At 34.8% G+C, this 13,216-nt stretch overlaps 2 protein-coding genes across 2 annotated transcripts; both read right to left on the bottom strand.

Annotated features, from left to right (window-relative positions):
- Positions 1-11,586: 11,586 nt before the first annotated feature.
- LOC143608212 (uncharacterized) lies at positions 11,587-12,003 on the bottom strand. Its single transcript, XM_077083347.1, has one exon. It carries the CDS (start codon positions 12,001-12,003, stop codon positions 11,587-11,589), a length of 417 nt encoding a protein of 138 aa, XP_076939462.1.
- A 54-nt stretch (positions 12,004-12,057) lies between these two features.
- LOC143608197 (uncharacterized) lies at positions 12,058-12,857 on the bottom strand. The gene is made up of 3 exons (XM_077083343.1): positions 12,851-12,857; positions 12,607-12,809; positions 12,058-12,468 (listed from the first exon to the last, which is right to left on the bottom strand). Exons 1-3 carry the CDS (start codon positions 12,855-12,857, stop codon positions 12,058-12,060), a joined length of 621 nt encoding a protein of 206 aa, XP_076939458.1.
- Between the last annotated feature and the right edge of the window lie 359 nt (positions 12,858-13,216).

Genomic DNA, 13,216 nt, shown 5'->3' with positions numbered 1-13,216 from the left:
ATGGAAATTAGTTCTTAATTGCACTTCGCTGTAGCCCAGCTAGATAAACACTTGAGTTACGGGGTGGAGGTTGCAGGTTCGGCTCCTTGCACCCCGAAGTTTTTGTTAAAATTTGTTATTTTTCTTTTTAAAATCATTGATAATTATATTAATAATAATAATCACTAATTAAAACTATTTTAATAAAAACCAACTTTATAATACTCGTTTAACTCACGTTTCGTTCGTGTATATATACATATAAGCATACTTATATATATGTATATATATATATATATAAATATACATATATAAGTATATAATACCTTAAAAACTAATGTTTTGATATATATAAAAATTAAGTAACCTAATTTTATATATATTTATAAAACTAAAAATAATATTTATCAAGATATATTTTCATAAATAAATCTAATTATTTTATATAATAAATTCTTGTATATAATATTAGTTATTACAAAGAGATTACAATAAACTGGCAGGCAAACGGGCAACAAGCTGCGCCGCAACCCCCTTTTGAATAGCAAAGCCAATCCTACTAAAAACGAAGCTTTGGGACCTAGGAGCTGAAGAGGTTCCGTGTACGACACGCTGAACACTACTAAAAAATTCACAGCCTCTGGGTCAGAAAACCAAATGTATCAAAAGCGAATGGGAGAAAGACATGTTGATTATCTAAACAAGCTTTCTCGTGTTTAGCAACTTTTCCCGATTCAGCCTTCAGCATAGCCTGACCCACAACAAACCCACGGTCCCTGAACCCAGCAAGAGGAGACACTCCTGTAAGATCCACACAGGCGTGTTTTCCCCCAGCCCACCCGAACACAAGAATATTAGCCGGTCGTAAAGTAGACCTCCCTTCAAGAGGATCCGTGAGAAAGTTAACAGGGGCTTCCTTTTTAGCTGAAATCCATGCCCGTTTAAGAACATAACACAGAACATCCCTAACTCAATCATGATTGTATTTAAAGCCAGGAAATTCTTTGCAATGCACCGCATGGTCTCCAAAAGAATCCAAACAGACCTTGCGACAAAGTGGGCAACACTCATCAGTAGGGAACATAGGGATCATTAACCAGTACTTAAGGATAGCCCGATACTCCAACCCGACATATGTTGGCCCAATCCTTTAATGGGGATGGTCGTTAGAAAATCCTGAGCCCGAGGATCCCGGAGGCATTCAAACACTGCCTTTTGTCGAGGGGATAGATCAAACTTCACTTCTAAACTCTGGGCGATTCCACTAAATAAGGCACTCACCACAACATGTTTGGCTTTAGGGGTGTCCTTATTAGAGAACCCGCTAAGATCAAAATCTGGAAGTGAAGTACTTAAACGATCCATCGCACACCCATAATCATAGTCCAACACATAAATATCACAACCCCGAAGAATATGGTCTTGCAAACACCACGATTGTGCTTTCGAAGCCACAAAAGCATATGTAGATACATCCTCGGCCGAACATAGACCTAACCCCCCAAAACGGGTAGGTAGTGATGTCAACCTCCATTGGAGATCACCGAAGAACGGACCCCCACAAACCACGATGTCCTCAATCGCCTTTCGAAGGGCATTGTCAAATATCGAAACAACTTCCCCCACAAACATAGGTTGGCACGTTCTCAAACCGAACAAAATCTTTGCGACTCCCATACATGAGCGAAGCAAAAGAAGCTCGCATTGAGGATCCCGAAGTCTTGGGAGACAGCTCATCAGTTCCACAGCGCTAGATGCCCTTTTCATAGCCAAACTACTGATAAACCCTGCATCCCAGCTTACAGCACCACCAAGGAGTTTCACACCCATCCCCGGCCTTCCAATCCCGCAAGGGAACAACCCCTCCTGCACCTTCAACCCATTGCATGTTGGCTAAAATAACTCTGTTTTCTGAACGTTTGATTCAAAACCCAAATGAGGCCCCTCGAACCTGATTATATCTAATGCTTTTGCTACCTCTCTAGTGTCCGCGATAATCGTACCATCATCCAAGTACCAAGCATGAAAGAGAAGCTTGCACCGATCTTTGATTTGGTGAACAAGTGGGTGCAAAACTAAAGAAAAAAGTAGAGGCCCAAGAGGGTCTCCCTGTTGAACCCCAGTGGTGGATTTAATGTAGGTATCACCCAAATATAACCTAGCCGACTGCCCATACAAAAAATCCACCCAAAGAGAAATAGAAGGACATCGACACTGAACCTCATGTAGAAGGGTCGTCCTATCGACTAAGTTTAAGGCATTATAGAAATCAACAGTAAGCATAGCTAATGACCCATCCGAATGAAACTGATTAAGAAACTTGTTTGCACTATGGAGCACGACCTCTGCCCACTAGGGACTCCCACCCCAAATTGAAAGTCACCGAGGTATATAATATTATATTATTGTAATATTAAATTAATATTGCTTATCTAGTCGTCGTAATAAATCTTGTACTCTAGTTAATGTATCCGTTTTCTCTTTGTTCCTCATTAGGCTCTACCATTCACGTGTGATTTCCCTCATTTTTATTATCTCAATAACTTTTATTCGTCTTTGAGGTGAGTACCATATTCCCCATATTTTACTCATTTTCCACGTTTTGGGAACATATGCGTAAATATATTTTTACACATACTTATACACAAAACTGCAACTATTATCTTATGTGCTAATGAATTGTACAATATACTTGTTATATGTTTATGTGCTCATTGTGAATCGCATTCGGAGAGGTCCAGCATAATCTCAGAATTAGTATGATCATACGTCAGTCGTTATAGCCTTTTTTCTTCTCGACATCTCATTTATATTTGCTCATTGGTTAATTTTTTATTCTCATATGACTTGTTGCACTACTTATTTTTATATATACTATATGTACATTTAAACTGGTGTGTTGCTCACTCAACCTTGTGTTGACAAAACTATTTTATTTTCAACGCATATGCAGGTCATCTTGTGATGTGAAGTAGTTGAAGTTGGAAGATCACTTAAGGATTTATATTAGAGAAAATTTAATGAGACAATTATTTTTTTTGGTTTTTTTTTGTTTAATGCACTATTTTTTGGTTTGGATATTGTATGGAATAGTTACTTTATTTGAATTTATTAATTAGTTATTGAAATTTATAATGTTGCATGATAATAACCTTGAGAGCTGTGGGCAATCAGTTCACGCCCCTGACATTTCCGCCGTAGGTTGGGGTGTGACAGATTGGTATCAAAGCCGAATGTTTAAAATATGTCATTAGAGATTGCCTTAGACACGTGTTTAGGAGCCATATACGTGCTTATCTGTCTACCTTACATGTACTATTTAATTGTTTACTGCTTTCTCTTAGTTAATAATTTCTTTATTGTACTATTGTCATACACACACACTGCTCCGAGACTATGCTTCCAAACTTAAATTTATATTTAAATTTAAAAATAAAAAATTAGATTGCTTTTATTTTCGGAAAATTCCTTAAGAATTCCCACCTGTTGTTTTCGCTCGTTCACTTTAGGGCTAGGTTATGTGGCATGTCCCTATAATACATGTAAGGGGGAGAGATATACTGTGAGTTGGGCCTTGGCAAAATAGTTCTGAGAACCAAAGGTAAGACGCTATTCCTTACCTGGGGGATAACCTAACCACAGTACTCGACCCTATGGACCCAAGCGAGACCCGAAAATGCCATATGACCGACACCCTAAGCTTTCAACCGTGACCAAATTAGTGGTTGCACCCTTATAATATTTTTAAACTGAATTCACGGTGATTCGTGGCTTAAATTCGGTAACCTTCTGATTATGGTGTTATGTTATTTTAAATTTTTTGTCAGAAATCCCTACTATCCGTTTCTTAACTTGTTTTCGTATTTTTGTTGGAGTAATCAATGTGGTGATTCACAAGATACTCCAACTACTCATATTTTATTTCGATAGTTTGCTATTTAGTTGGGACAGTTAAAATGCCATGGAACGCTCATGGGCCGTGCAACTTCATCGCATTGATATTTCGTTAATTGGTTGGGACAGTTAAAATGCCATGTAGCGCTCATGGGCCATCCAACCCACCTATTTTTAATCGTTATTTAGTTGGTATAGTTAAAATGTCATGTAACGCTCATGGGCCGTCCAACTACCGTACTTTTATTTGTTAATTTTGTTGGGCCATTCAAATTGCCATGGAAAGCTCATGAGAGGCCAACATCCGCAAATGCATTTCGTTAGTTATTATGAAGCTAACCTAACAAAAATTTAATACTTTTAACTAAGCCTGTCTCCTCATTCTAGTTATCTCACATTAACCTCATTAGTTGTGTTAGCTCATGAATATTACACATATGATCCCTCAACTCATAAATATTTACTCTTATTTTAGCGTAGAATGTCGTCACTCAGAAATTACCGTCGTCACCAACGTTCATCTGGTTCACGCGATCGCCGCTTGGCTGCTAGGATTACAAAAGAATTCGTTGCTGCAATGCCCACAATTGTCACTCAGATCCAGAGCCTTAACTCCAACGGATCCGCCTCCTCGGCCGCACCAAATAACTATGATTTCTGTAAATTTTTAAGCACCAAACCTCCATCCTTCCGTGGTGAGGAAAATGCCACCGCTTTGCCTTCAATGGTTCGAGGAAATGGAAAACATCTTTAATCACTGCGAATGTCCGGATGCCAAACGGACTAGTTTGCCTCAAGCCGATTCGATAGTCGAGCTGTCATCTGGTGGAATGCCCTGAGGAGCGACCAAGGGTCTGATTTGGCCATGTCTATGCCTTGGGAAGAACTTAAAGAGGCAATGAAGAAGGAATTTTGCCCGGAACATGAACTGCAGAGATTATGTTGGGATGAGAAAATGACTTAAGGAAGATTGGAATCTTCTCAACCTCCTTGAAAATGGCTAAGTATGGACATTGGGCACACTTAGGCCTCCGAGCAAGCTTTTACTTAAGCCTAGCAAGGTATTTTGCCTTTCAGGCAAGGTTATCTTCTTGAAGTCTTCTTTAGTGTCGATCCGAGCAGGGTTCACTATGTCTATCAAGGTTGTTCTTCATAGCCAAGCAAAGTTTGCTTCCCAGCAAGCTCTTGGCTAAACCAAGCTTTTGAAACCAAAGTATTTGGAAGATCTAGTAAGGTTATTCATTAACAAACAGTGGTCCGAGTATGCTTGAAGAAAGTTGATAAATAGTTATTTTAAGGACTTTGTCGGGCAAGGTTCAACTCCGAGCAATCTACAGTGTTACCAGCACACTTGTGTTTGCTTAATAAGTTATTCATTAACAAAGAATTGAAGGGATCTCTGAAGAACAAGTTTGCTCGTTGGACCATATTGGGCAAAGTTTGATATGGTCAAGAAGATTGAAGTCTGCTAGGTGAATATTTTCTCTGAAAATATTCTAAGTAAAGTCTACTCGGAGAACTGTTCCCCAGCACACTTTGGTTACCAGGTCTGCTCGAAGAAGACTAAAGCTCCAAAGCTTACCCGAAGACCTGTTTTACACTTAGAATCATTTGTAATTTGATTTATTGAATATGTATAATTAATTAGGGTTTCTAGAAGGAATGACAGTTGTCAGGTAGGCCTATAAAAGGAATAATTAGGGCACTCCTAAAAAGGGATGGGCAGCCGATATTATTCTGACTTTGATATTGACGGCTGCTCTTTAATACGTCATGACAAAAACATTCCCTTTCTGTAACCCTGATTGATTCCTGTTTGTATTGTTATTTCTATAAATGGAAATATTTTGAGTAACAGTCTGTGTTTGTTTACTTTTGTATTTCCAAGAAATATATATTGTGTTAGTGATTCCGCCGTTAACACAATATCTTTCTTACCCTAAAATAGCAAGTCGTTAACCTATCTTGTCAACACCTCACGATGTGGGTTGCGACAGTTGTGTAGTGATCGTTATACAGGACTGAAAAGTGGTCTCAGAGCTTGTGTCCTGCTATTTGGGTATAGAATCATTGCTTGTTGTTGAAGATTTGAAGATGAAGAGTGACGTCAGCTAAAGCACTGTTTCATTGATCCGTGACGTCAGCAACTCTATTTTTCTTCCAGATCTACAACCTTTGATGTTTTCTTTCTCTCGTTTTATATTAAAGTTTGAATTTTGGTTTTAGATCTTTCTCTTACTTGACCAGCTACCTCAGATCTGAGGGTTTCATCCACAGATCTAATTATTTTTCAAAAGAGTTTTAAGAGTTTGTTTAAGTTTTTCAAATTTTGTCATCAAAATCTTCTAAAAATATTCACAAAAATATGCCTGGTTACGAAGAGAAGGAAGTTTATACTAAAAAGATTCCTAGGTTGTATGGACAAGAAAATTTCATCAAGTGGAAGGTGCTCTTTGAAGCTGCTGTTTTCTATAATGATGTTGAAACGTGCACCTCTATAAAAAACGGGCCTTATGTGCCAGATGGTACAAACAACAATCAGGTCTGTGACAATTGCCAATTTTCAAGTTAACTCCGTTAACTAAACTCAGTTAAATCTCGTTGACTATGTCTGTAAATCCAGTTAGTTCGGTTAACTACGTTAATGAACTCTTATACATGTAGTGTAGTCTCATGTATGCGTACATTTAAGTTATTCGTGTCGTTGGTGACCTAAGTAAGAGTAACTAGTTATTGATAACTAGAATAATAAACTTGTCACACATGCTATAATATATGATAGGTTATAATAAATTTGTCACACATGTAATGTTACATGTATTATATGTGGTGAGTGAAATTGTGTTATATGCTACATGATTAGTTGTTGTATGCTTATATGTTGTAAGAGGTGAATAATTAAAATAACATAACCTATGATATATTACATGATAAGTAACAAAAAGACTAGTACACAACATATGATTACTAGAAAATGTTTATAATAGAATGTAACATGTCACATGTAATAAAAAAAATGACATAACCTAAAGTTTAATAGAATTGATTATGCCTTAATGATTGTGTTAATTATGAGTAAATAACAATGAAGGTTATGGCTTTTCTTTTTCTTCCTTTTGGCCGTCCATGTCACATCACACACATACATTCTATTTTTCTAAAACACTCTCAAAATATCATAATCAAGTTGGGTGATTCTTGGAACACATAGTGATATAGAATTGATCAAGCAAGTAACTAAGCATGTTTAATATATATTTTGTTTATGTTTCTTTGATTTGGGATTATGGGATTGAGTATCCAAACACATGAAACCATAAGAAATAAAAAAAGATGATCAAGTTGATGGTTTTAAAAGAAATTGTGTGCCTTGTCATAAAAAAAAATATGGAAACCTTTTGTACATAAATATTATTTTATAAATCAGTAAAATAATGAAATACATGAGATTTGGTTATAGAAAATGGTTCCTTGATGATTAAAGATCATAAGGATATAAGAATCATGATTTTTGTGACTTTTGGTTTGAATCTGCTTGTTGACAGATTCTGTGTTTTAGATTGTAGATTGAATAACTTGATGATAAGTTGGTGTTTCTGATTGATTTTTAATACTAAGTACTTTGAATCTAGTTTTCAATAAGTCAAGAATAATAATTTTTGGACTTTGTTTGACTAGTTTTTATGAATTTACAAAATCGAGTTGCAATCTTGATTGAAAGAGAAATTGTCTGAGCTGTGTTGTAAATTGTATAACTTGAGATTTAAAATAGATATGGGTGTGATTACCCTTCTTGAATGTTATAAATTGAAGTAGGAATATAATCCAATTAGTTTTGCATTAATTGGACAAATATAGAATTTTTGGCAAATATTTGTGTACTGCTGTGTTAAAATGGAGATTGAAATTAGGTTGTTGTAGAGTGTGAATATTCTGTATATTTATGTGAGTTGGAAAATTATAAGAAAAATATATGTAATACCTAATACTTGAAATAATATGTGTGAATTATTTGGTAGTTTAATCAAAAGTTTTGGTTAGTTGGAAAAATCAGTTTTGATGATTGAAAACTTGTTAAGGATGATCAACATATTGGTTAGTGAAAATAATTGTAATTTGTAATAGATTGATTGTGGTAAATTGAATTTTGACTTTATGGGTCAACTTAGAACTATTTGACTAAGTGGCTTGTCTTACTTGTGAGGTGTTGAAAGTGGTAGAATTAGACTTAGCCATAAGATTATATGAAAATTAGCTAAGTGTACATTACTTGATTTTTGTGACTAGGAACATAATGTGACCATTCTAAGTCTAGCGAATTAGTCAAAAGTCACCAACGGGCCATCGGTCAATATTTTGGTCAAAGGTCAACGTTTTGGTCAACGGTTAACAAAACTCAATTTTTAGTCTTCGGTCATCGAGACTTGGACTGTTTAGTCAACGGTCAACAACTTGGACCTTTTGGTCAAAAGTCTGAAAAGTCAAACTTTGGTCAGGGTCAACAAAAGTCAAACTTTGGTCAAAGTCAGCAAGAAGTCGAACTTTGGTCAAACTTCAAATAAACAAGGGAATTGTTTGAATACTAAGGGTTCTAGGAATCGCTTAGCAAATACTTATAGTGTTTGTATGATTTAGGCACTAGAACAACTTTGACTTAAGCAGTTGGCTTTCAATTTGAACCGCATTCGAGGTGAGTTTCACTACCTCACTTTTTACTTACTACTTTTGGGGGGAAAGCATGCAACATACAAACTTTTTGGATAATTGTAGACTTTTTAATACCTCATGTGTACATAGTGAACTTAAACTGAAGTCCCCCATGCACATTGGACCGCTAAAATTGTACATTGGCTCGATAATGAAAGTTAGTACTACTGGGTTTGACGTACCCCCTCGGGGCTCTCGGTTGAAGGAGTCATCGGGCGTCTCATTTACTAGAAACACACTAGTCTTATATTAGGCTTCGTGGGTGGCAACAAACTAACAAGTCAGTCTCGGTCACAATGGAACTTACACTATTGTAACATGATTGCTAGCCTAATTAACTAGCGGTATTATTAATGCATACATTATCCATGCTTTATTGCTTACACTGTTTACTTACTAAATGGTTTTTTTTTGACAAAGTTATTTTTAAACTCAAACCTGTGAACTCACCAACCGTTGTGGTGACCTGTTTTAGAATGTCCTTCTCAGGTCGCTGATAGTGCAAGGATAGGGGTTGCATTCATGATCACCCATAGACATTGCATCATAAGCTGTAACCTTTTTACTTAATAATGTAATGGCTTGCGCGTGTTTTGGGCGCCTTAGACTATTTGGTTTTGTTTAGGGATGTTTTCCTGTTATGTTACACTTCCGCATATTAAAACAATAAGACATTAACTCTGAATGGTTTTCCCAAATAAGGGGACAATAAAGTTTATTTAAAATATTTAGAAGTTGTTTGTTGTAACTAATGATTGAGATCCTGGTTTGTCACGCCCCTCGCTGTAAAACACCACATGTGGATATTGAGAGTGTGACAAGGTCCTTGAAGCAAGATTGAAAAAGGTTGATGATAGAGCTCTTGCCATGTTAAAACTGGATTTGTCTTGGGAAATCCTCACTAAAGTTGCTCACCATCAGATTGCAAAGTCAATGTATGATGCCATACTTGAAATGTTTGAAGGCAACGCTAAACTAAAAAATATCAAGAAGGAAAGACTTAAACTGCAACTTGATAGGTTCAAATATAAAAATGGTGAGAGACTCAAATGTGTGTTGGAGAGATTCCTGGCTATTTTAAATGAGATAAGAACAACTGATTATGATGTGTCTGACTCTGACTTGAATACAAAGTTGTTGTCATCATTGTCAAAGGAATGGTACACTGCAAACTAGGGTATATACCCGCGTGAGTCGTGACACGCGGGTGGAATAACATGTCACTAAACATACTCAACTTAAACATCAATTTAAACTAACATATTACGCCTTTAACTATTAAAAGTTGATATATTTACGTTGTGACTAAATACATCGCTATACAAACCAAAAATTAATACATTTACAATGTCATTAAAACTTCCAAATTATATCAACAAAACAACAATAAAACTTCCAAAACATATCAACAAAACTACTACTAATGTCCTTTGCTAGTAAACCATCATAAACATCTTAAAAATGTCAACCAAAAGAAAATCACATTTGCTAACACACCTGAAAAATGTTACAACACAATAGCTGATTATATAAAATGTAAACCAAACAAAACAACATGTCTAATAATTAGTAACATATAAACATTATTAAATTGTTATATTTAACCAATAAATCTTAACTTCCAAATTAGAGTTATTAGAAAGTGTAAAGAGGTTTTGACCATCTACTAATTGTATTAAATCTAAAAACAATATATAAAAAAGTTATATTTTACCTTAAAGTTCATCATCAGAATCCAAAATGTCTGGATAATCTTTATAATCACTCTCATAGTTAGAACATCTTCTAACCATTTCACCTTGAAACTAACTTCCGCTTCCAACTCAAGATGCGCAAGTTCTTTTCTTACATTCGATAACTTCAACAGGTCAAGCTCTCTCAACATCACCAAATCATCACATGACAATAATTGTTTAGGCTTAAAATTCTTATACTCTTCATTATCAAACCAAATAACAACCTTGTTTTGATAAGGGTAAAAAAACCACTCACTTACATGTTCGTAAGGTACAACCTCTTGCTGAAGATCATGAAGAAAACCATGTAAAACATTTATTAAATTCAACTCTTGTTGAGATGGAGAATTCTTCGTAAGACCAATCTGATAAATTTGATGTTTAAACACATTATTGAACATCATGACAGATTCAATATTATCTTTTTCTATGGTGACTAAATCGCTAAACACGAGTTGATACTTACGAAACAGGTTACAAAACCTCCAATTCATAATCGCAGCCATTATCGGAATTTTGTTATGTTCAAAATGTTAGGATTGTTAAAGAAGAAGAAGAAATAGATTAAAATTGCAAATAAAAAAAATAGATTAATGAAGGGACGGTTTTATTTTTCCAGTGCAGTTAATTATTATATCTATATGGTAATTATAATGTCCTATACTTGATAATATTTAATTAGATAGTATTATAAATATCTTAAACATGTTAAGTTAAAAAGTAAATATAAAAAGATATCTTATAAAATGAATTTTAAACATATAGGTTTATATCCAGAAATTTTTGGTTCATATTAACATTAACAAAGTATTTATAATTAAAAAAAAATTTTAAGATAGGAAAGCAAAGAAATATTCAAAAAAAAAAAATTGAACTACATACATCTAAAGTATATACCAAAATAAATTACATTATAACCATTACCGTAGAATATAACAATTTGAATTACGTAACCAATTCAAAAATTTAACATTGTATGTTTCCAAAAATCTCCTTGTAAACAACATTTGCTATTTTATTTGTAAGCTTTAATTCTTTGTCGAGTATCACTAACTTAATACCATCTCTACACTTCACTCTTGACAAAGCAAAGCAACATAAAGCTGACCGTGAGAAAATACTGGATCTTTAAGATACAATCCAACTCTTGACAATGATTGACCTTGACACTTGTTGATTGTCATGGCAAAACATACGGAGATAGGAAAATGTCTTCTTTTTAATTTGAACGGAAGTTTCTTATCAGTTGGTGTAAGACTTACTCGACTAATTAGAGTGCGATATCCGAGACAACTTTAGCTTCAGTTACACGCCTACCGAGATTAACGACTTGAAGATGCGTACCATTGCACATACCCTTTTTGTGATTAATATTCCTTAATAGCATGATAGGAACACCAACTTTGAGGACCAATCTATGATTAGGCAATCCTAACATCTTTAAACCATTTAACAAATCAGGAGAGTACAACTGTGGATCAAAATCCTCTGAAACGTCTTCACATTCAGCTAAACTGTCGGAACTTAGATACTCGACTTCTTCACCAGGAAAGAGGGCTAACATACGTTCATTAATTTCTTGAACCACCTCATTCAAAGGTGCCAACAGTGCACGATCCTGAAAGTAAGTAAGTTCGTTGAATCTATCTAATATATTAGGATAGACAAACCGTATTAAATCACCCATCGGATCTACTGAGTTCAATATCAAAAGATCGTCTGGAATATCAATAACCGACTCTCAGTTATTTGGACCACCAACGTTTCCTTGACTTATGTCTAATAGCCAATCAGCAAATTCTCTGATGTTTTCAACGTCTGAAGATCGACATCCAACCGTAAGCCTCATGTTCTTAGTTAGTTTAAGAACTTTACATTTTGACCAGATATAAGAAGAATTGTTGTAAGCATTGACACATTCACTTCTTATACCGTTGGTTACAACGGGCAAAATTTTCCGAAAATCACCACCAAAAACAACAACCTTACGTCCAAAAGCTGTTTCGGAAGTATTACCGGAATCACCATTCATAACATCGTTTAAAGTCCTGTCCAACGCTTCGAAAGCTTGCTTATGAATCATGGGTGCTTCATCCCAAATAATTAAGCTTGTCTTTTTCAATAATTCATATACGTCGGTATTTTCTTTAACCTAATTTATGAAATAATAAAAAAAACATACAAAAAGTAAGATATTTAAAAGTAAATTGATATTCGAATAACAAATAAAGCCATATATACTAAAAAATGATTAATATAAAAATTAACATAAAGTAGGTTGTAATATTACCAGACAAATGGAATCTTCGGTCAAATTAATAGGTATTAAAAATCTCGAATGTGTGGTTCTTCCACCCTCCAAAAGCAAAGAAGTAATACCGCTTGAAGCAACATTCAACACAACTTCTCCCTTTGACCTTATTGATGCAGATAAGGTTTTCCATACATAAATTTTTCCAGTACCGCCGTAACCATAAACAAAATAAACTCCACCTTTTTTTATCAATCAAAGCACTCATTATTTCATTATAAACCCCTCATTGTTCATCTGTTAACGAATCAAACAGATTATTAAATTCGTTATTCATGGTCTCGGTATCATATGAGAGCTCTTCCACCATCAACGGATTAGTTGCTCTTGAAATTGTCTCAATATCTGGAAATGACATTTGTTGATATCTTCTAAGACTGGAGTTGTTTGAAATTAGAAAATTCTCAATTTCCAGGAGTGCTATATTTTTTAATTGTTCTTCATTAAGAATCAAACCTGAAAATAAAATAAGAACCTGCTTAAATTAATATTTAATAAATATTATGGATATTAGATATTTGGAATAATTGAAATAATTGAAATAATTAAAAAAAGTAAATCGTACCAGGGTTGTTTTGATCTTTTTTTT

This window comes from Bidens hawaiensis, unplaced genomic scaffold, assembly GCF_021521415.1.
Source record: "Bidens hawaiensis isolate Kalapana, Puna unplaced genomic scaffold, B.hawaiensis_p1.1 tig00002132_1, whole genome shotgun sequence".
Taxonomy (NCBI): domain Eukaryota; kingdom Viridiplantae; phylum Streptophyta; class Magnoliopsida; order Asterales; family Asteraceae; genus Bidens; species Bidens hawaiensis.
Note: the sequence above shows the minus strand (reverse complement) of the source record. Positions and strands in the feature narration are given on the sequence as shown.